This window comes from Pungitius pungitius, chromosome 8, assembly GCF_949316345.1.
Source record: "Pungitius pungitius chromosome 8, fPunPun2.1, whole genome shotgun sequence".
In the NCBI taxonomy this organism is placed as follows: Eukaryota; Metazoa; Chordata; class Actinopteri; order Perciformes; family Gasterosteidae; genus Pungitius; species Pungitius pungitius.
This window is the reverse complement of record NC_084907.1, coordinates 20181699-20206492: the sequence shown is the minus strand read 5'-3', so window position 1 is coordinate 20206492 and position 24794 is coordinate 20181699. Positions and strand designations below refer to the sequence as shown.

The window sequence follows — 24794 nt, the reverse complement described above, 5'->3', positions numbered from 1 at the left end:
GAACTATTGGCAGACCTTTTGAGAGGTTTCTGTGAGGTTTGCATGTTGTAGCAAAGATAAGCCGGGGTTTATAATGTTGATGAAGGGAATAGAAAATAAGTTGCCAAAGGGTAAATAGATACCAACAGCGTGTGGAGTAGTAATGATCATGATCTATTCTGATCCAGTTTGTCTTTCTTGTATGTAAGGGAAGACATTTTACATCAAACCTTCGAAATGGGCATCTTTGTGTTTCAGTATTTGTCAATGCTGTGTGAGACAATGAATTTAATCTTTATACAGCTCGGTCCGCTTCATGCACCAATGGGGGTGTTTCCTAAACACATTTGTTTAGCGGGTGTGTTATCCTCCTCCCTAGTTCCAACATAAGTAAAAATCATATTAAAGATGTATAAATCACAATGCCTGCCATAAACTCGCACTGATCATTCTGATATGTACAACATTTTCTGCAAAAGTGCTCCCCTTTAACAGACTTTGTTGTGTTTTTCCTCCTCCTTGGTTCTCAGAGGACTCTGCACATCTGGGCAGGACCAGCTGGCCAGTCTTCTTAGGAAGGAGTAAATGGTTCAGGAAAATAGGTCGGGCTGGGATGTAAGCCTTTTTAAAATGTTGCTCCCACTTGACAAGGAAGACATGAGTGGGTACAAATCTTAAGTAATAAGTCCAAGCACACACTAACCAATCTGCTATTGCACACACCTTGTGGTCCAAAAGATAACGTCACATCCCTCTTTTGGGGGTGTTTGTGTGTGTGTGTACCGCAGTGAGAGCAGAGGGACGGCTGACCTGGCATATAGCTCTCAGACGAAGACGTGGGAGAGGCTGAAAATAGACTGTTGGAAAGTGAAGTTCAGCTCTTTGTGAGAACGGGATTCATCTGCTGCGTTAGGTTCACAATAGTCATGTTTCGTTTCCAAGCAAAGTTTTGAAATGTAATAAACAGTCCTGTTTCCATCAAATGCTTTGGAATTCTGCTACAGCAGAGTTGGCGCTATAGGCTGTAATTTGATAGTAACCAGAGAAGATAAAGTACATGTTTCGAAACAGAAAGTCCGCTTGGTTATTTAACTCATTGACAAGAGAAAAATAGAGCGATCCAAAGGGATTTCTTTCAATTGCTATCTGGCGCGGTCCATGCTATCAGAAGACAAAGACAATCATTTTCACGTTATGGTAATATCAGAGAAGATGCCAGCTGCTGGCTCTCATAATGCAAACCATGTGTTCTGTCATAATTAATTTAACTAAGGTTTTTCAATAATCAATTTATTGCAAAAAAATTAAAATTCACTTCTCATAAAACTGAATGGAAACGCAGCTAATGACACAGAGCTCTCAGTCAGACGATTTGATTCAATTTCAGCCATAGTATAATTATTGCTATAGTATTATGTTTTATTTGATTCACCTTGTTAGCAGTTAAGAGAAGTTAAACCTCGAGAACAGGATTAATGACACAGGACGGACTGGACATGTACAAATTTGTTTCCCCTTCATCAAAATGTCTCACTACAATATCATGTTGGAGAAGCTGAAGACATTCCACTCTTTGGTTGTCCAAGCATTCATCTTGTAGGATGACTAGAGTAGAGCCCACCATGGTCCTTTTTCCAAGCCCCCACCGCCGACTGGTTATTTCGTCGTGTTCGTCTGTGAAATATTGTCTAAACATAAAACCGCTCGGTGAGGAAAAAATGGTTGGGAACCACTTCTTTAAAGTCCCTTCCCGTCAGCAGTGTCACTTGCTTGGTTATGAATTGGGTTTCAGCTTGAATAATACCAACCATTTATAGTTTTTTTTTAACTACACGGTTGTTTTCTTTTCAAGCATTGTATCAGATTAACTGTTGTGGTGCGTCTCGCATATGTGGGCTGGGAAAGAACTTGCCAATATTGTCAGTAGAAGAATAAGTCGTGCTGTGCTGTGTGGAGACTGTTGCTAGTCTTATTTATAAAGCAAGATGTTTGTAAATTTATTCTTTCTAAAATATTTGTTTAAAATCAAAAGTTTGTTGTAATTTGTTGCTCCAATTCCTTTTGTGAAAGTGTTTTTTTTTTTTGTTGAAAAAAAAAAAAAGCACTGAACTTACCTGTAGTTGAGAACACGACTATGCAGGCTTAGCTCAGCTGGAGTGAGGATGCAGCTATTATTTTCCAGAAACATAAATGTAAACACAAAATGTTCATTTAAACACCTAGTTTATTTGTATACAGTAGGCTACGTTTTTTACAGAAGAAAATAATGGAATAGCAACAACTGACCTACGCATGTTGAATGTTACGGCATTGCTGTTAGTGGTATTCCACCGTGCTCCACAATGATGGTCTGTGACACAGACTACGGCTTTGGCCAGGCCATGAATAAACTGTTTACCCTTTTTTAAGCCTCAGGACCACTGGTGCTCTTCTCATGCAGTGGGTTTGTAGTCTAATTTAATGGCAGAGTTGGTTTGTGCATAAAAGAAAGGGCGAGCTGGACTAATGGTGTCAATCATCCTGCTGTCCTGGCATGTAGCTTCTATGTTAAGGTATGCTTAGATGGATCCATACGCATGTCATTGTGTGGATACCTCCATATAGCCATTATGTTTGTCCTTCTTTTTAAAGGAGCTCAGTGTGTTATATTTGCTTGCTGCCCTCCAGCTCCTGTGTTGGTACTCGTATTCTGTTTTGAAGGCACACATAAAGACCAGCAAGTAACCAGCTGTTTGAGATACAGAGGGGTTTTTTTTTGCTTACAATTGGCCTGTTCATTGATGTTACGCATAGTTACTTTTATTAAGCAATTCGTTGCAGTGCCCTCTGGCGTACTCATGCTAGAGTCACAAAGATCCGTGAGTGATGTTTCCACTCTGCAGCCACTTTAACGAGCAGTGGTTTTCTATAAAAGAGCAGCTGCATAAGTGTCCTGAGGAGCTACGTGTGTGCATAAAGTGACCCTGCCAAGTCATCCATGAGTTAGTCACATTAGCACATTTATATGTACAATTTATGCAAATATAGTAGAGGATTTTGGCTGTGTTCTGCGTATGATTGATGGCTACAAGAAGACGTGCTGCTGCAGAGCACTACTGTCTCACTTTAAAGAGCGTAACTTCCCTTTGCTATCATTTCAAGCCTGCGTGAACCCCACGTTCTATGTTAGACGGGCAGATTATCTGTGATCCACAAATCTTTATGGTCTTACTAACATTTTAAAGACGCATACAGCAATCAGTGGACTTGCCGTTAACTGCAAATATATTTTGGCAGGAGGGATTTGCCAAACACCAGTCCACACCCTTTGGATGGTGATAACACAATCCCGTGATTAGGGTTATGCTCATTGAAGTTAAAATATGTCTCATTTACATGAAACAATGAAGATTCAATTAATAAACCAAAGAGTTGTTGTCCTGTTGGTTGCACAAATAATACCCCCCAAAATGCCAATTTGTTCAATTTGTCATGTCCTAACAATTTGCCTAATAAATGATGATGAAGCCAGACGGGCATCATCATGTGCTGTGGAAGATTTTACATAGCCAATCGTTAAATAAGAATGAAGGCTCCGAGTCAAATATGTCTTTCTCCGTTTATTTCCTTGCAAGAGAAAAAAGGTCACAACCGCTATGTGCTCAGTAGACTGCCAACAGGGCCACGCAGGTGGCCTCCAGACCAACTTGTTGTGTCTCTACAGCCAGGAGACTGGCTTCTTTATCAGTGTGAGACACTCCAGCTCAAGTATTATTCATAGCCACATCATCCCAGCATTTGCAATCTATTACTTTGTTCGTTCAATGAAACGTTTTGAAGGGTTACATACATTTTTGACATTACACATGGCTGCGCTCTCTTTTTTTGGGGAATGGTCACAATTTGAGAGAAACAGGAAAATGGCCATCAGGTTAACGAAGGCATGGAGACATGCTGGTGACTACTAAGGTGCTAGATCATTAAAGAACAGAGTATGGATTAGCTTGACTGTTATCTTTTATTTCAAGATTTTTTTCTTATTGATACTTTGAACTTCTTTGGTGTTCTTGCAATGCAGTAGGTATCTCCTCCTTTGTGTCAGAATGAAGCTTCACCAACTGCAGACAAGCGAACACACACTGAGCAAAGCTGTCGAACCGCTGAGAGTAGGCTTAGTAGTAGCTTAGTTGTGTTGCCTGTTTTCGTTGCCCCTGTTTTTAAACAAAGTCGACGCACCGTTCACATTGCTTGGCTCTCTTCTCTCATTCGGCTTAAAGCCAAAATGTTCCCAAACTGAAGCCAAACATCGTGCCTTCGAAATCAAGTCCACTGGGACTTGTTTATCTTACCGGGCTCAGCTGTAGATGTTTTACGAAAAACGTAATAACATCGTGGGTTCACTGTTTCTCTTGACCGGTCAGCGTCCGCTGTGTATCTGTGTGCGCTGCCTGAGCCCCGCCTTCGCTTTCCAAGTAAAAAGGACAGAGGCAGCGCGATCAACTTCGATGTTGGTGATGTTCATTTATATGTAAAATGAATATCGCAGCACCAAAAATGATTGGACTTGATTTCAGAATGTGTGCGAAAAGTCAATTTAGCCCCAATATTTATTTTATTTTTTGTGAAGAAATGTAACGCGTATAATGATAAATTAATCAAATAGTGATGCTTAGTCTGTATAATTGGCAAAGAACAAAGACAGGAAATAGTTTTTAACTGAGATTCTGACGTTGCTTTTAAGTAATCTGCAAACATGTCAAATCAATGTAAAATAACCATTTTCTATTATGAATGTGCATTTATATAACATGTGTCCGGTATGTTTTGTGTGTGTCAGTGCATTGGTCATTGCTTCATTGAGTGGGCAGAATAGCATGGGCTGTGTGAGGATTGTGGGTTGAGTGGGCGCTTTTACTGTCTGTCATTCTGCCTCAGAATAATACAGTAGGGAATTGACAGCAATGTAGGGGACGCTGTATGTATACCAAATCTTTGTCACGCACTGTGGGAGTAGTCGGTCAATTATTAGGGGCAGGTGTGTTAGTCGGGCAAACGGTTTAGTAGTCACTTTGGTGCTCTTTGCTGCTGCTGCGAGCTCACACAGACATATTTGCGACATATATTCATGTCAGTGTGGGACTGCCGTGCGTAGAAAATAACAAATTCAAAAAATAAATCAGTGGAGGGGAGTGTGCCCCCCAGTTATGATCGTAGGGGAAACATTGTTATGATTGCTGTGCGGTCAGTCAGCCCGCCCCATTCACCTTTTAACAGAATTGTTGGGCTGTCATTCTTTTTTTATATATTCTTTGCAGTGCATCTGGAAAATTATGACAAATCACCGCAATGTCACGCCGTTGTACACATCCTGAATGTTACAAACCTGCCGTGAGCTTGTGCTTCTGTAAGACCCATAATGATAATGGCTTCCATAACAAGAGTAGAGAAGGTGTGATCAGTACATTGGAGGGGAGTGAAGGTCTAGCACGGGTCTCTTTACAGCCCTCGCTGGATTAGCCTGCTCTCTAGTACATGCTCAGCTTTTCCCCCTCAAGCGTCTGCTCTAACTGCAGTTTTATCTTCTCTGCTACATTCCTTATTTTGTGTTTCTACTTCTCAGAAGGTGAGTGCTGGTCGTTCCTTGCTGCGGGGCTGCCTCTGCCAGGGTCTGTTCAAAGAGCCGCCAGCCGCTGACTGCATTTGCGCCAGATTTCATTAGGAACTCTCGACCATCCTCTGTTTTCCCCGTTAGCCTCCATCCGTGTGGCAAGGTAGCACCCTGGAGGAGAAGATTGACTCCTGTATGGCTGAGAAATAGAATACTAGATTAACCCCAGGCTTTTATACGGTATGTGAAGACACAAAACAAATGGAGTAAGTTGAAAATTATTGAACAATCTATTGAAATGATCTGTATAATTGAATAAATTAAGAACCAGCAGCAGAGGCTGAGTGTTAAATATACTGTTGTCTGCTGCGAGATAATCTGCACGGTCTCTGAGGAAAGCGCTGCTGACACGTTGACTAAATCCAGCACAACGCTTAAATACCACCACTGGCTAGGATGTCCGTTTATGGTTATTATTTCATCAACACAGCATCCTCGGTAGGCTGACTCCTCTCTCCGGCTTAGTGTTAAAGTAGGGTTTGAGGGCACTATAATACAACAGTGTGAAATAGAAATATATGTGTATGTATTGTAATGTTGCGATGGCCGACATGTCTTACCGGCACTGCAGTGACACAGATTCATTTGAAAATCTGTGTTTCTCTTGAAAGAATATCGCACCCACAGACACACATTTGTTAATATTTTCACTTGAGATTGTTGTTACAATCCAGAAACGGCAAAATTTTTATTTTTACATTTTTTTTTTTCTACAATTGGATTCTTTTTTGGAAAGACATTTGAAACTGTAACAGAAGTTCGAAAAGTTGTTGGGAAGGGTGAGCCCTACCTGTCTGAGAAAATGGTATAAAAGGTGGGTGGTCCCTGGTCCCACCTGAGGTCTTTGTCTCGTCTATTTGTGCCGTGGTGTTCAGAGGGAGGGTTGGGATGCACCTAGAAAAGGAGGGAGAGGGTTTCGTGTTTCTGCTGCAGTGTGCTGCTGGGGGCTTTCGGTTCACTGCAGCATGTTCTCTGCTGGCAGTGTTATCAAAGGCTTTATTTCATCTTCATAGGCCCAAACTCGCTGTGCACTCCCTCACCATCTTGCTTGTGGTTTTTCTACCTTTTCTTTTCATACACCCAGGTTGTTTGTAAACCTGACATGTGCTTGCGGCAAAGCATTTAGGGATCAACCATAAGTCAGCACAAGAGCATAAAAGAAATGTTGAGCAAGGACATAAATCTTGCTGATTCATCTTTGTCAACGTCAGTAAGATGCGTGCAACCTAGGACCCTTCAGCTCATACTGTATCATGACCAGGTGGAGAGTATCTGCTACCCTGGATGTGCCATTGCTTATTTATGCACAACATTTTTTAGAAATGGAAAAATGCTCAGTCATGTCTATTTTTCTGACCTAGGATTTAATAATTCTTGACAGCAGAGCTCTCAGTTGTACTTTAACTAGAGGAGGAGGATTTGTATCAGAAGTTGGCTTTATAAATAGACCGTTTATGCAAATTGCCGCTCGTGTTTTTTCTCAGTTGGCAGCCAGTGACCTGCACTGTTTCCATAATCAAGGGCCCTCCAAGCTTAACGGAGCGGAGAGCGTTTATGAAACCACACACTGTCTGATGAGAATAGAGGTGATGCGTTCCATGAACACGGGTTTGAATTTCATTCTTTGATAAAGATCAGTGAAGAGGAAGAAAAGGAGATTCCGTCTGAACACTTTTCTTTTTTTCTTTTTGCCTGACAGAGAGCGAGGTTGGGTGGACTTCTCTCTGCCTGGCTGATCTCCCATGTAGGATATCCCCTTCAGTTCCCGCAGACATCTGCTTGAGTCTGTCTGTTTTCCGCAGCTGCCAACATGCTACACAACACGCGCTGTGTTTTCCAGGCCAGCTCTGCCGGCCTTCCTCGCTCACATGAGCCCCATCTCAAGAGGGAATTCGCCCCGTGTAGGTGGATTCATGGACGGAAAGCATGGAGAGCGGCCTTTTGTGATTCAATTGTGTATTTGGTTTAGAGGAGCCTCAGATGTGTGTGTGAGAAGCTTTTGACCCTCGTAATGTCAAATACACCTTTTTTCCTCTGGGGTTTTAAATGATCCCGCCTGGTTTTCCTGTTATTCAAAGCATATGGTATACATTGTCAGTCAATTTTAGTCTTACTTTTAGTCTTAATAGACCTTGTTCACTAAAGTATACCGGTTTTTTAAATGTGAAAATGAAATGGAACAATTCACTATTTTGACAAGATAACATTGCAGTTAAACAATTTGAAATAAAAAAACACATGCAAACGGACACATAGTTATTGACGCTCCGAGGCGTGTTCAGATCAGATGTAACACTGCATCACAATCCAAAACACGAGTAGCTGTGTGAGTGGGCGGCCGCTGCTTCCTACACTGTACCAGTAAGAAGATAAAACACAGGAAGTCCATTTCGATGGCTCATCAGATGCCCTGGACCCGATTAATTGTTCTGTACCTGACAAGGAGCCTATCTAGGCATGCATGACGCAGATGACCGGGATGTTGTTTCTGAGCAGCAGGCATAATAATACTTTATATTTTGGATGTTTTTAACATTGTACTCCAATATTAACCTGTTTCCCCTCTCAACTTTTCGTTCTGCTTGCTAGTTCTCTCTATCTGTCTGCAGTTTTAATCTGCAAAGTGCACCATGGCCCATTAGCACAGTAAGTCTTAGTCCTCTAACTTGAGCCAGGACGAGCTTGTAGTGTACTGCATTGCTGCAGTCAGCAGCAGCAGCAGCAGCAGCAGCTGCATCATCCTCCCTATCGGCGGCTCACTTCAAGCCTCTGAAAGACGCTGCATTGCTCTACAATGGGCCACAATTAGTGGTGAGGTGTAAACACAATGTTTTGCACAGTATCTAATTAGGCTAAAACAGCTGATAACCTACACTGAACTAGAGAGAGGCTAAAATAGGCACGGAAGCCTTTAGGCCCTGTGCGTCGTTTACTTAATTTATGCGTAACATGCTCTAATTGGACGTGTCGGGTTCCATTCCGCTGTTCACTGCAAAAACACTTCACTATGTGATTTAATGTTTGGTTAGTAATGACTTATGTCAACTTTTGGGTGTTGATCGATCACTGTTGTCCACCTTATATAATGTCTGCATATTCAGTGTTTCCCCTACTATTATAACTGGGCGGACCCAGTATCATGACCATGTGTTGTAAAACATACTGAAACTTCCCTGGACTGTTGTGTGTGATTTGAGGTATTTTAGAAACCGGTGCATGGTTAACAGCTCACTTTCATACTTGTTCATTAGTATCAAATGCAATATCATAGAGATGGCCGAAAAAAGACCAATCGTATCGACAATAATTCAATTGGTAAGAGGGACGGAAAATCAGTCATGCACATGAGATGGAGAGACCTTAAGTGAGTGGCCAGCGGGCGCAATCTGAACACTGAGCACAAATTCTCACACAAACGCAGTTTTGCTTTCTGAGTTTGTAACCACCGCAACATCGCCCCGTCCCGACCCACTACGTCCTCCGATCTGTAGCGATGACTGTGTCGTCAATCTACAACCATGTCTTTTTTTTTTTGCCCATCAGGGTCAGGCCATCATCATCACCTGATAGTAGGTCTGACCTGCAACCAAGCATGTCATGATTGAAATGAACAGGCAGGCAATAAATGAAGGTCCAGCGACGCCTTCTTTACAGCCCGGGAAAATGGATGTGAGGAGAGAGTCACCTTCATGTTATCATTCCGATGTCCGTTACGAGCCGTGACTCACGTGTGTTCAGCCACTGGTGAAATAGGAGAGCATGCGCTCCTCAGTTCATGGCTCTGTCGGGGTGAAATGGATGCCACTTTCTCTGTGATTTACATCATTTGATTCACCACCAGTAAACCGGGCCATAATCATCAGCAGTGCTGCTTTGCTGCCTTCCGAGTCATGTTATGGACTGGAAATGTCTTGATGAGGTAATTGACATGTGGAATCAACTCACATTGACTTCCAGTTCCTTTGCTATTGTCCTCAACAGCAGTGGCCTGCTTCTTTTGCAGACGCTTTGAATTATTCATGCGATTGAGTCGCTCTGTGGATCAGCCACGGCTTGCTGCTGTGAACATGCATATGCACGGTACATGAAGATGAAGCAGAATCACAATTGTCTTGCATGTTAATTGTCTCTGCCTTACTTTTCACTGCATTTTACCACAGGAGCAGATGGTTGTCTGTGTTTTGATGTGATTATTTTGTCTTTTCTAAATACACTGTTGTAGAGGTCATTTGAGGGGAGTGTACAAAGTGTTCACTATGAAGATGTTCAACTCTAACTGTGGAAGCTTACAGTAGTTCCAGTGGTCTGATTTTAAATTCAGCTCATTCAGCGCAGTGAGGACATGCCTCCATCTAGTGGTGAAAGCATGTGGCAATCCATTGAAAAGGTGACACAATATCAAATAACATCTCCCACCCCTTCTGACAATCATTTTCAGGTTCACATTTTCAGGTTTATGTAGTGTGATGCTTTTGATGTAGTAATGTTAAATGAATAAGAGCATGATAATCCAGTGTGGGTTGAGAGGTCTGTTTGGGCAACGATGAGGTTACATCGTCACAAAAGCACAGACTAACCCAGATGTACTCTCTTCCCTTTAGAGGCCCTGATTGGTGATAAATTGTAAGCTGTGTTCCCGGTGATAGAACACCACCCCCCCCCGGCAGGCTGGCCAAGCCCCCTCCCTCCTACCTAAATGTATCCTGAATCTACCACAGACTCCCCTGCACGCCTCTCCCTCCGACAGACTGGCTCACCGGGCATGATCTACAGGTGAGTTCATGGCCATGAAATGTCTCACGCCGTGAATTATGTATGTCCATATTCAAGATATTGAGGATGTAGTATTTAAAAGACTATTTGGATTAGAAATTAAGAATAGTTTCAATCTATTACATTATCAGGCCACTGCACCGAGCTGATTGCTTGATATATGCATAGTGCAATACTGTTGAAATATATATATATATATATTTTTTAAACTTGTTTTTTAAAGTGTTTTCCATACAAGGATAAAATCTGTTTTTTCAATGCCCTACTTGCGTCATAAAACCTTGCAGCAATCAAAACGTTGATGTCAACTGCTATTAGATGATGTGATTTTTATCAAGTATGAAATCCAGCAAAACGGACTGCATTATATTATTTTATCTCAGACAAGAATGATTTAAATGCAACCAAGAATAAATGCACGCTCTGTTTATTTTACTATTGAAAACATGTGAGTTTTGTTTATTCTAATATAGGTTGAACCATTATCTGCTGTACCCATTCTTTTACATTATGCTTTACCTAAGCCTATTGAAACCACAACCCTTTCACAGTGGCAATGCATTAGGTTAAACTCTGAAATGGGTTCCCGAAAGTCGCTTATTTTTCACCCTGCTGGCTGAATGTTGCGTTTACTTGGTGGAATCAGCAGTATGGACCTACATGTTTGTGCAGATCATTCTTGCCCTCTGATGTTTCACCAGCATGCGGTGCCAGTGACCCTTCAGATGAATAAAGCATCTCTTTGAGCAGCTTTGTGGCAGTCTGTCACGTCGCCTTCTTTATGACCACACAGGGCACAGCGGTTTTGTGATACTTTATTAGAGCGATTTGAACATCTATGGACTCTTTTCTTTTTTTTCCCGTGAAGACTTGAATCGTAATAATAAAAGTGAATTAGCCTTCACTGGAAACAGTAAGCAACATTTACATAAACATAAACATTTCTTGAAACCCTTTTGAAAGATATATCACATTGGCTCGAATGTTTCTCCCTTGAGAAACATTCAAACCCATATTCAAAGTGAGGGTCGACTTGTGAAAGATATGTTATATAATGTATTTATGGTGACTCAGTTTTTACTTATTTATTACTTTTGACATTCTGTAATAGCTTCTGGTCTACTTTACATTATGCACACTTTAACACAGAACTCAAATTTTAGGAAGGCAACAATGCTGAAACAAAACGGCAATAGGTAACAGTTTCTGGTGCGTTGTCCAGTACCGATTTTCTTTTCTTGTATGTATTTATTTTTAATCCAAAGCAAAGGTGCATGGGGAAAGAAACGTCTAATTTGCCAAGTAAATGGATTTATAGAGAAACTCAGTTGTATTTAATACCTTTGGTTTTAACAATGAATTAACCATGGTTAGAAAGGTTTCGTTTGTCTTTTTTGGATAACACTCATACTGTATTTACATAGAATACATCTGATGGTTGACGGCAAACCAAGTACATTTCCTCGCACAAGGAGAAAGCAAAAGTACCAGTCAAAAGTTTGGACACACTTTCTCAATGAATTGAAAGTGTGTCCAAACCTTTTACTGGTACTTTTGATGACAGACATGCATTTGTTTTACATGAAATATTAGACAAAATCACTTGAATATATTTTATTTCATTACCATAGCAACCTATTATCATCCATGCTTGTTGAGATGTGGACATTGAGTACTGTTTATCTAGATATCTTTACTTGTCAGGCAAAACAAATCTATCTCTTAAAATATCCTTATTTCGCTTTGTATCCCTTCTCCCCTCTCAGTTTGAGTTGGGAATAACACCGGTATTGAGGGTAAACACTCAGCTAGCTCAATTTGATTCTGGTTTTTACATTGGGGCGGGACGTTAGACATTTTCTGTCTTATTTATTATGACTATTTTTGTAAAGACTATGCATTGATTGTGTGCGAGGGTCACATTTCTCAAACACTTTCTGCAAACCATACTTTAAAACTCCTGAAAGTTGTATTAACTACACCACATACATGTCTTTTTCAATGCCCTATTACCTACTGGTTGATGGTCGATATCTCACGTCACTTTATTCTCTGTCCTCAACTTCTCGGACTACAGACTTCTTCCTCTTCCTGCTTACATTAATCAAAGCTTTCCTGTTTCCTCCTCTCCTTGTTGTCTTCAGCGCTCGTTATGGGAGCCCCAAACGACAGCTGCAGTTCTACAGGTACCTGTCTGTCTCTGTTTCTGCTGTCGCAATGTGCGACGCATTTCCTTTCAGATTTTTTGTGTGTGTGTGTGTGTTTGTGTGTGTTTAACGTATATATTTTTCTATATGAGCTGTATGCGTCCATTACATTTGTGTTTTGTTCTTTTTATTCCACTGTAATAACCTTGCTGTAGAGACTTGCTGTTCTGTCATTTAAAACCATACATCCATTAGTAAACCTCTGCGGCATAGATAACACTTATCATCATCTATTTAGCTGGCAATGCACTATCTAGCTTAAACCTGATCTGTGGAGATGATGGATGTTGATGCACAGTTGCTCACAAAACCTTTGAATCGACAATAAATGTCTAAGTATTAATGTTTCGTCTGCATTTTTTGACTTTTTTCCCCCTCAGCAATGACACTTGAGACGCCCACTTTTCTTGTTAAACCTCAACATGTGACGTAGAAGCTCCATACAGAACTGATATATGGACACTTTTTTTTGTTTTTGTGCATGATTGAGTATATTTTCATTTCCTTTGATCATTTCTCCTATATTAAACTATCGCCCTTTTTGACCTCATGGGAGTTCCTCCTGATCCGTCCGTGTCCTGCCCCTTTTCCTTTCTGCTGCTTCAGAACAGAGTCGGGTTCTATGGTGTGATATCAAGCCTCATTCTGCCGATCCAGTTATAAAAAGGCCTGACTATGTGGGTGTGCTTATAATGAACTCTACTGGATTTTATCTAGATGCCTTGCACCTTTCTGTGGTTTCCTGTCTCACAAGCTGCTGTCATGAGAGGGGGGATTGATTCGGAGCCCTGTCTCTGTCTATATGTCACTCATACTGCCTTCTGTGGCAAGTTTTATTCTTTTGAGTCATCTCAACACTGTAGCACACAAAGTGTATATTGTATAGCACACTTACTACTACTCACTAGTACAAAAGTTAAGTTGTGAAGTATTTAGATTGGGCACAGATGTGTCTTAACTCTAACTTTTTTAGCTTTCCGTTGATGAAGCTCATTGATTGTAACCTGTGTCCAATATGTCTGCGGTAGGAAAAAGTGATTTCAAGGATGTATTCAGTGTCCATTTAGTTCATCTCAAGTATTGCAGTAAAGCATTTTTTTTGCTCATATTTCCACCTTGAGCATGTTGATATTGGTTTAAAAATATTTAAAAACGAATAAAATGTCGACCATAAAAGCCACAACTTTCTTAGAGAGTGGAATTAAGATCAGCTTGGTTGATTACCAAGTCTAAAAATTATAATGAGTACTGGGAAAATTACATTACAATTACATTAATAAATCATTTAAAGCCATATTCTCCAAACTGGTTTTACATTCAAAACTTGTTCTAAATGGCATTTTATGTTTTTTTTTTTTAACTTGGTTTGACTTGAGCGGCAAAATAAGTTCATGTTGGTCAGCTAGTGATACTGATTAGTATGTGCTGCCAAATATTTCTGAATTTAGTGGTTGCTACTATAATTGTTAGAATTAAATTTGTTCCACTGATTTACTGAGCTGCCTGTTGGTTGTTTTTTTTTTTTTTTTTTAATTTTTTTACTAACTTTCAGTAGTGATGAACTTTAATTTAAGTATATTGGATGCTTCCCTCTCGGTCACTAATAAGACCGATTCTGAGCGGTCAGCTGACAGTCAGTCATTGGTCGCTTTAAGCAAAGCGTGATTTACCGGTGTGGTTTTCCTTATTCACTTGTTTGGGGAGTACTTGAAACATGCTCGCTTTTTTTTTTTTTGTATTTATGTGTACAGTACATCTTTGCTTTATACTTGGCCCGTTCTGTTTGTGTGTTTCATGTGCACACAACACTCAGGGCCCTCATTATTGTCCAGCTCGAAGTATTTTTTTTCCTGTGGAACAACAATCAAAGGCTTTTAGTGCAAAAGCTTTGGTGAATAATTCAGGGCTGATATTATTTGCTGCGGTTAGCAGAAACAAGACCGGCCACTAAACAACATAAATGGATCTCTTCCACGAGAGGAGGAGGGGAGGTGTTGCCCGTGGTAATAGAGTATGGTCCAAGTGGTGAGGGGAGGGAAGGATGCACTCTTATTCACTAATTGGTTTAGACGTTTCCTAGTAAGACACTCCCAGTTTGGGTGGACCCGCGCTGCTGTCTGCACTGTGCGTTTATAAGAGCAGAGTGGCACTCCGCAGCCTCGCTCATGAGCCGACCCCAAAGAAACCGGGTGAGTTTGAGGAGAGATTTGTGTGCGTGTGTGTGTGTGTGCGCGTGCGGATGCATGCTGCCATACCCTGAAGTGTCTTTATTTCTGACTTCTGCACAATCGAGGAAATCGGCTCTTCAGGAAATAATTTGTGGGAGAGATTAAATTCATGGGATCATAAACGGTTTGACGGTAGAATTAAGAACAGCTACAAATGGAGGTTTTTAAAGTCTGTTGTTTTCATATATATTATATATAAATTGCATTTTGAATTGTTTTATCACTGCTTGAAGCCTTAGTTTCAAATGGAGCAGTTATGGTAACCGGTGTTTTGTACACAGCAAAGGTGCTGTTCAAGTATATTTGTCAGTAGACTTTTGAAAGATCAATAAACGCTTACACGTCATTTTCCGTTGGTCAGAAAGAAGGATAATGACGCATATTAATCAAGTAATTCTTGTTCAGGCTACAGATTATACGATGAAAGGCAGTTTTATTTTGGTAAATATTTGCTTTCAGCTTGGCTCAAGTACCTTTGCGTAAATTCAACCTCACATAATTTTGGATTGAGCAGTTATGTTTATCGGAAAGGGCTCATTGTATATGTTATTATTTAACAGATTATTTGGTTGTAATCACATAATCTTAAAATCATGGTAATGGAGTTTGCTCTTGATAATTTAAACAAAGAAATAGCTTGAAATGTAATTTCAAGAAGTGTTTTACAGTTTTATCTGATTTTGTATCGAATGCTTGTTACACATTTTTCTAATAACTAATATAAAATTGCTAATATAACTAATTAATAATAACTAACTAATATAAAATCTCAGTTTTATACGGCTTTGCTGCAGGTGCTCGTAGTGCATTCACCATCAAGTTGTGTTCTTGTAGTGATGACCTGTCACAGTGCTGCCCTCTAGTGTTTGAGTTCAGCACAACACAGTGTTGCGACCTGACTCCTAAAGGCATCAAATAACTCGAGCCAAAGTTGTGTGTGTGTGTTACAGGAGTGAAGAATAACTAGCTAAAAAATGCTTTTCCTAAATTAAAGTCCAAATCTACGATACAGAGAACAAGTGCCCATCGTGTAGTTTGGGGATTCTTTAAGCGCTCGTGGCCGTTTTTTCCCATCCAGATGGACTTGTTGTGCTTTTTCAGTTGAAAGCAGTCCAAACATATGGTGGAAGCGACCAAATGACATGATGGACTCAGTTTGTCTCTCGGCTTTAGTTTAAAGAGACCAGGTCCCCTCCTGCTCGGTGCACGTTTGAATGCTTCCCTTTTGCAGATAGCATGTGCCATCTTTCGTCTTGTTCCTTAATCACCAGCAAGTTACCTGAATGCTCCCTATTGGTGTAATCCCTCCATTGCGCACCTGTCAGAGGAGAGGAGAGGGGTGGGGGGGTGTGAGGTGCGGGTCCTCATCGTGCGACTCTGATTACAGGATGCATGGCCCGAGCAGGGGAGCTGCTTTTTTTTCCCTTATGGGCGCAGGTGCTATTTAAGGAGGAGGCTGTGCTCTGCTGGCTCCTCACTCCAGCCACGTCCCTACTTGTGTCCCCACTTTAATCATTACTGCAAGGGGGTTGGGGGGGGCAGCATGTTTGCGGGAGGCTACGTTGGTAGCACCCGGGGGGCTCACGGCCAGCGCAGCTCCAGTCACTGTCCTCCTGAAAACCTCCAGATCCCCAAAACGGCAGCGCCAAGCACCGGCGTCCGAAAGAGCAGCAGCAGTGGCAGCGGCAAGATGCTGTCTATGACGTACAGCGAGAGCATCAGGAGCGGGATCAACCGCTACCACTCGGACCAGGGGCTCAATCAGCCGCCGGCCAAGCCCCCCGACCCGGTCGAGCTGCAGAGACTCCGGGACCAGAGGGTCGCCGCTCAGATTAAGAACATGGAGGACTTCATGAAGATGAACGGCCTGGCGATGGAAGAGTGTGTGTCCTATCAGACAGGCATGAAGTACAGGTAAGAGAGGGGCAGAGCTTCCACAGGGACTTTGATACTCCAGAGGCAGGGGCAGTGGTTGGGCTGCGGTCCCTGGAGGTCGGATACTTGAGGGCCTACTGAACAGGTGTGTGTGTGCCATCATGTCAGGGACTCGGTCCGTTTTGCACCATTGCTGTTGGTTTTTATTCAAATGCATTCTGACCTCGGAAACAAGTGCCGTCAGGGGGATGCCATGAGTCTCCCGGTCTCCGTAACGTCATAACGTCCTCTAGCCGGACGGCACTCATGCAAAGGAACTGAAGCTCAGGTTTTATTTTCATCATGTAGGTCGGTGGCATATTTACCGTACTACATGGGAAGGACAGACTGGCCCTTAAGGAGTTACCTGGCCCCTTAAAATCTCACTCCCTTTTCCCCCTTCATCTTGATTACAGTGTGGAGAACCCTAACCCTAAAAAGACAACAAGAAATGACTGCTTTCAGTATATTCAAAGTAAAACATGAATTTAGTATTAGATGAGCTATTGTGCATGATTTGGGCTTTCATATTGTAATGCTAGTTAATGGATTGTCCTTGTTAGCAGTATTTTTTGATGTTATTTGAATTCTGCATGCCTTCTTTGAGTGCAAATGTATTTTCAAATTTTGTGATTTCGATTTTCCTAGATAACCAAAAGGGTAAAGTTTTGCTTAAAAGGTTGAGTAGATTCAGCCAATACTTTAATTGGTAGGTCAGAATGTAGTCAAGTCCCAATGCTTTTTTTCCCCATATATATTTTATACCTCTAATAATGATTCATACACATACTTACAATAAAAAACTAACCATAAAAAGCAAAAGTCCTATTTGACGGACTGATGCTCGAAGGGTCAAAGTCCGTACTGCAGGCGGAGCGGTTGCCGCGTTGAAGCCTAATAAGCTGATGTTGTTATGGACATGGATATCTTTCCTCACTCAGAGGCATGGCTGCTGTTGTTTTTGACTGAGATCAGTGACTGGAACCCAGGTATGGTTGGCTGCTGTCGCCCTGTCTGGGATGACCAAGTTCTACCGTCCTCTGTAAGGCACCGTTGTCACGCCGTGCTGCCGTGTTTCCTCAGCCATAGCTACCTCCTTGTTGTGTAAAAGTTGTGTTGAGAGTGTATGTAGACCAGTTTACCGCAAAAAGGTTGTGTGGTTCTTTATCTATAAACCTCAAAGAGCCGACTACAGTCAGCTTAGAAATGACACTTAAGCTTTGGTTTGATCAATCTGTCTTGATCTGGTAACAAATCTAATCGTGATTTGTGTTAATTCTTTGTGGCGTTGTGTTTAACCATTGGTCGGTTTACCACACAAGTGTTGTCCTGTCAGGTCCTGTTGTTACCCGTATCGTTGTCCTCTGCAATCGAGTCAGCAAATACATGCAACCTCTGACTCGGACTCATGATTATTTCAGGCATTACATTGCCATTACAATCTCCAGTTACAAATACCACTTTACAAACACAAGCAAAACGGAAATATATTATAGTCTTTCTTTATTTCTCTCTCTCTATATACTGTATATAATATATATATATATATAGTCACTATTGTGCCTGCATACCTGTGTGGCAGGCCTTCCATAATCACAGATATTTGTTTCAAAAAATGAGGAAAAAAAACTTTACCTGCTATATGTAAAAGTATACAATAAGATACGATTAACAGTCTTATTTCTACATACTATGAGCACTAGTTTTAAATTATCCTGACTATTTGAGTTGCAAAATATGCAACATTTAAAACCAGAGGATGGGAAATTAAAACTCCTAATATTCCGCCTGTGAAACAAAATCCCCCCACTTAGTCGGCCCATTTGGAAAACAGTCCCTAGTGTCCATGTGCTCAGGACTGAAAGAGCAGGGCGGCGGGTAAAGGAGCCAGCTTGAGTTCCCTGAGGTGAGACAGGAAGCCGTGTCTCCTATATGAGCCGCATGGAGGTGGACTGAAGAATGGAGTAGTATAGATTTCTGAAAGGACTTAACACTAATGGAAATGTTAATGAGCTACAATAAGAAGATCCAGCATGCAAAGCTTTTTCTGACCACAACTGTTCCTCACTGTAGAGTACGCCTACATTACATCTGGGATTATATCGGAGTTGTTTTAATGGAAATGTCAACGTGGCTGGACAGCGTATTAGTTTAATTGAAGATGAATTAGTCAAGGCTCGGCCACTAGGGGGCACATAACCAAGCAGACCAATACAGCTCCGGCGAGTTGCTCACTAATGTTGATCAGACCCTTTTTATTCTGTGTCTTGTAGTAGTGGAGAGGTGGTCTAACAAGCTTTCTGTGCTCGGGCTGATTGACTTCCACTCAGCTGCATAGTTCAATTGTTACTTAGAGCTTCAGGTTTCTGTCATTGTAGCCCTACGACTTTTGTGATGCTGTCATTTGATTTATTGTGGTTTTATAAAGAGAGATTAGACTTCAGAGCCAGGTGGGAATAATGCTTTTGTATGGCCCATGGGCTAAAAGTTATTGTTAAAAGTGTGCATGCAAGATGGCTGACAGACGAGGGGTGTTACGGTGGGACATTTTAAATTAAACTGACCCCTTAGGAGGGATTAATGCTTTTGTATGGTCAACACTCTTAAGACTAACACATATAAGGTTTCTATGAGATGAAATTAACAGAAATCGCTCATTTTTCCTCAACAGTACCACACAATACAAAACAATGAAATTACATATTTGAGTTTTGAGCATGCCCGTCAACACGTTGAACATCTTTACACATTTCCGAATGTACTGTATATCACACACACGCTGTAAGTAGTTCTGTTAATACCAGCTGGTCTCCACTAGATGGAGACCATGCCCCACAAGCACTTCATACACTTTTCCAGGCCTCCCACTAAGTGCCAAGACGCATTGACTGAGCACAGCGTATCACTTCCACACTGCTCAACATCCGAGGCAACTTGATATTTATCAGTTTCTATTAAGTTTAAATAGGTGTTAGAACTAGACTACCTACTTACCAGGTGGCAACATGAAGGAATGTTTCTTATTTCTTATGCGTTTGTTGCCTCTGCCTCAAAGTAGATCTGGGCAATATATCTATATAATGTCAATATTGTGATATGAGACTAGAGGGAATCTGATATTTTGGTGATTAGCTGATGACTATTTATTTAAAAATATATATATTTTAAAAGAATGGATCCTCGGGCTACAATATCCTGGCAATGGGTAGTGGCAATATTGAGGTATTTTGTTCAAAGATATTCACAGACCATCTCCACATCTGCCAGCCCTTCAAAGTATTATTCAGATATGTTTTCTTATATCTTACTCATTTCTGCACACACAAAGGTTTAGGACATAAATCTACAAACACTTTAAACTGTGAACAATTGGTCTTCTCAGCCCCAGCAGCTTGTGTGCCGGACTGTGGTGGTTGTCTTTAGGCGATCCCCCACTCCACAGCTAAATTTAGCGACAGACTTGGGTCCACAGCTGCAACTGGATACAGCTGAACGGGCAGTAGCCCAGCCTGCAAATCCACTATTGTGCATCAAACCCTCTGCCTCGTTGTCTTGCTACAATGATGAAAGCTGTTGTGTTATAGTCTGTCTCCCTCACAGGGGTAGTAGAGGTAGTAGATGTTTAGGTATCAGGGTAGATGATTTGGATTGCGCTGGTGACCTCTCCGGTTAATCTTTGAGCTATCTCTGTCTGGCCCGGTCTGACAGCCTGTCAGAGTGTTCCAGTCAGAAATGTTGTGTGGGCACAATGGGTGAGAGTGCCAGGGATTACGCCGTTCTATTTTGTCTTGGTGCATTGTTATATTTCAAAGGTCTCTTTATACACCGCCGCTCAAAGAGACAACTGTCATGATCAGTCGGTACATCGTCTTGAATGCCCCGAGTAGGATCCTAACTCAAAATAGTGTCCGTTGTCGTCATTGTTTATTTATGAAGTTGTAACATCTGATTCCTAAGCCTTTACATTTGGTTGGTATTGCACCGTAGTTTGAACTTTGACATCTCTGATTTGTGTGTAGAAATGCAGCCGTAGACCTCACAGAGGTCGTTGCTTTGTCACACAAGTAGTTGCTGTTGTTCAATTGGTACGAGAGACTTTTTACACTTGTTGTTTTCAATAAAGTCTGCAATAACAACAGGTAGATCAGGGGTGCAGCTGATGCGTCTGCTTCTTTTTTGCTCCGGTACCTGTGAGCATTGCCCTTCCATACATGCACTTACATGCCCCTCCACGTTAACCGCGTTTCTTATACACGCCCAAAGACGTGTGTGTGTGTGTGTGTGTGTGTGCGTGTGTCACTTGAAGCTGCAGGAAGACTACTCTGTACTTTCATACCCAGTAGTGACAGGAGGGAGGCGCTTCCCACTCTAAAACTGGACGTTTTGTACCAAACAACGTTCAGTACCTTTTCCTGAAACAACGTGTGAAGTTGTGCTTGTTTTCTCCAGGCACGTTTCCATCACTGTGGTTCTCTCTCCAACTTCTCATTGAACACCACCACAGGTCACTGTGGCAGACTTAATGCATGGGGAAATGTTCTTTATTGCGGTTGAGCAGTTTCTCAGGAAGGAAGCGAAACCAGGTCCCAAGTTTGTGTGTTTTTTATTACTTCAAGAAAACACCTGCAAACAAAGTGTAGTTTTTTGTCAACTGACTTTCTCTCTTGATATTTTCCTTCATTGCTTTGTTAAATGGAAAAACCTTTTCTCTCGCTTTCTCATTTTTCATTTTTACTTTATTAAAAGCAGATTTAGTATTTTTATCACTATATATTCTCCAGTGGTTCCCGTTTAGTTTTGTCATTTGCAAATACACAATGTCCACTCAAGCTGGATCTACCTCTACAAAACTCCAGTTTAGACTAAATGTATTGTATGGTTTTCTTCTGTAGTTTCTGCTGGTGCTGTCAGGCCTGTGTGTTGTGTCTATTCTACCTCATTATTTGCTTTCAGAGTCATTGTGTTGGTGTAGGAGCTCTGCCAGCACCACCAAACAAAAGGTCCGACCTCTCGGCATGTCTAGGGCAGGGCTTTTCTTACACCGACATGATAGACCTTCTGCCTTGTTTCTATATTTACAAAGCTAGAGGCCGTTCAGGGTGACCGAATCAGTAGCTGAGAAATAAATAGGAACCATCTGTTTCATGAGCATAACTCTTGTGACAGGAACATCAAATGGCATCAACTAGAAAGCCATGGGTGATCCACTGTAATAGATCTGTGTCTGCTTTTGTAGCTGTGAGGGACATCACAATACCAGGTTAACCAGTATTGTACCAAATTATTGTTCATCCACTGTTGCAGTAGTATAAGTTGTTTGAGCATTATCAAACAGAGCAAATTCTGACCCACCTGTTATTTTGCATCTCAAATATGGACCGACTGCTCATTGAATTTTACAATGGTTGACGTCATCCTACTTTGGGCTAATTGGAGATTCTTAATATTTGTTAATCAGTCAACCAAAATAGTTGTAAAACGGTTTCATCAGTGTTTTAAATAACACAACACACAGCTACATTCATTCCTTCAAAATGACTCTGCTACAATCCACTAGATTTTTTATTTTGTCTAAATGATACGTCTTCTTGAATGAAAGAACCGCTCCTGTACCGACATGACTAGCGCCTCTGACTTCTCGTTGCTTAAATTCTACGCCTGTCCATCATGGGATGCCAGCTAGCCAGTGAGTGCTGTTGAAATCAAGGCTTGTTCATCTCAAGTTGCCAATGGTACATTCTAATCGAAGACACAGCTATGATGTGATGGTAAGAGTGCCGACTTGAAGAAGATTGAGGCTATTTGTCTGTATTGAGGCCACCCAGGTCTTTTTCACTAGTATTTGAACTCTAAAGGCGAAGAGGCTCGAAGGCAAGCGGCCGCTTCATCCCACCGTGTGTGTGCAGTATGAAGCACTTCTGCCTGGCAACGCTCCACTGCGTGAACCTATGGGACAGATGCACATGGACGGGCCGGAGGAGGATCTTCTGTTGAATAGGACAGATTATTGTGCTTCCTCCACTCTCTCTTCTCAGATTAGTGAGCGCGCTCCCGCGTACTGTGTGACGCATACCGGTTTGGTTTAGCTACAGCTTGTTCACAAGCCTTACATCGCTTTACATCTGGTCATAACCCATTAAATATACAACAAAAATGTACAAATATGCTGTATATATTTTTTTCAAATGATCTCGGAGAACAGCCAAAGATGGAAGTCATCGTAATGGCTACACTACATAATAAGAGGGGTTCCCTGTCTGCTGGTTTTCACTGTCTCAGCTCCCGTTAGATGTGTCGACGGGGACAGCTGAGACGGCGACTCTTCTTGAGCCCAGCTGTCTGCCTGGAAATCAGTCATGTTCACTGGAGAATTAAGAATTGCGGCGCTCGCTGCACACAGATGTGTCCCGCACTGTGTTCTCAGGAACTCCCAGAAAAACTATAATGATAGGAAATAAGCTCGAACCAATTTTCAACATTTAATACCCCCTTCTTTTCTCCTTTTTTTTAAACCGTTTATATCAGAGATTTGCAAATACATTGTTGCTCAGATAACTTTTTTTCTGCTTCACTTAATTACAGCATCATTACAGTGTAGGGTCCATACATTAGGTACGTATAGAACGACCTGGGGATGCATTAATCTGCTAGAGACTCATCTGTCAATCTGTCTGACCTCACATCCCTTTCCATTAACTCTGTTTAGCCCTTTCACCCACTCACTTACACTAGCACACACTTCTGTCTCACCACTCCCATCTCAGGGATATCCTTTACACTTTGTTACTCAAATCCTCACTATGATGCTCAATTAAACCCTCTGTGAGTGGAACATTAACCTCCATTAGACAGCTGACCAACAGTTACACATGATGCAAATGAGGTTATCCTCAGCTTGGTGAACAGGGCGCTAACAATCGCAGTGATGTCACTAGATACATTTTCCTCACCGTCAAAGGTAAATCCTCAGTGTATTCTCAGAGGACCTCCTGCTCACAGGGCAGAAAGACCGTGCTTTCCCAACTAGTTTGGTCACTGTGTGGGTTAGCGCCCTGCAGCATCTCTGGATGCCAGTTCCTGTGCCGTCCCCAGCTCAACCGAGGTACACAGACCGCCCCTGAGACCAGATTAGTGAACGACCGCATGAGACGCTCGGGAACATTACATTTTGGGATCTTTTTCAGATGACTAAGGGCGTTCTTTTTTTTTTTTTTTCATCAGCTCACTGCAAGAATTGATTCATAGAGCTGTGGAGTGTTTTTAGAGCTAATGCTGCCGTTGAGGTGAAGCATCGCTGCTCGTATACCTTTTGTGGTCAGAGTAGTTTCTGTCAATGAAAACCCAGTGATCGCCTTTCCCTTTGTACCACTGAAGTTGCTCAGCTGCAGCACGTGGTCCGTAAGCTGGGAGAAGTGATCGCCAGCCCCAATCAGGCCTGAAAATATTAACTTCTCTCCTCATCCTCCCTCGCACATTTAATGAAGTGCCAGGCCAGGCCCCATCTGTGCTCTGCACACACACACACGAGCAGTTTTAGCAGCTCAGAATATTTTTTGGGATAACCACTTAATGAGGCCCTTAATCAAGGCAAGGAGACGTTGGGTTGAGTCACTCTACTGTGCACACCGTGAACATGATGTCACTAATTACAGCAATATAAAGGTTAAAGTTCTTATCTTTAGTTCAGTGTCCTTTATGACTATAACAATGGATATAGGTTCATTCCAAATGTGCTTCCACAGACTGAATGAGCACAAAGCAGATAATAGTTCAGCCCAGTAATTGCTCAATACCAGCATTGAGAAAAGAATCCTAATTAAAGTGTGCATGAAAAGACTGAAAAGATTATAAATGTAAAGCACACTGTTCAGATTGGCTTTGACTCTGAGATCACCAGCCGCTGACGTGTCTTCGTCGGGGTCGTCTCGTGGGTCAGGTGAGTAAAGACTTCAGTGGTGAAACAAGCACACCGGTAGTTTATGGGTCTTCAATGTCACACGGATGAAAGACCTCCCCTTCAACAACGCAATGAGTGCGCTGCATGGG

General features: G+C 41.8%; 1 protein-coding gene across 3 annotated transcripts in view; it reads left to right on the top strand.

Annotated features, from left to right (window-relative positions):
• The window catches only part of kcnab2a (potassium voltage-gated channel subfamily A regulatory beta subunit 2a), a 58090-nt gene that overhangs the window by 7130 nt on the left and 26166 nt on the right, over positions 1-24794 (top strand). For 2 of the 3 annotated variants that reach the window (XM_037490211.2, XM_037490212.2), the window contains exons 2-3: positions 10228-10399; positions 12544-12585. In XM_037490211.2, coding sequence (XP_037346108.1) covers positions 10323-10399; positions 12544-12585 — 119 coding nt within the window. In that variant the 5' untranslated portion in view covers positions 10228-10322. The remainder of the gene's footprint in view (positions 1-10227; positions 10400-12543; positions 12586-24794) is intronic. The other variant, XM_062563801.1, reaches the window with a different exon arrangement.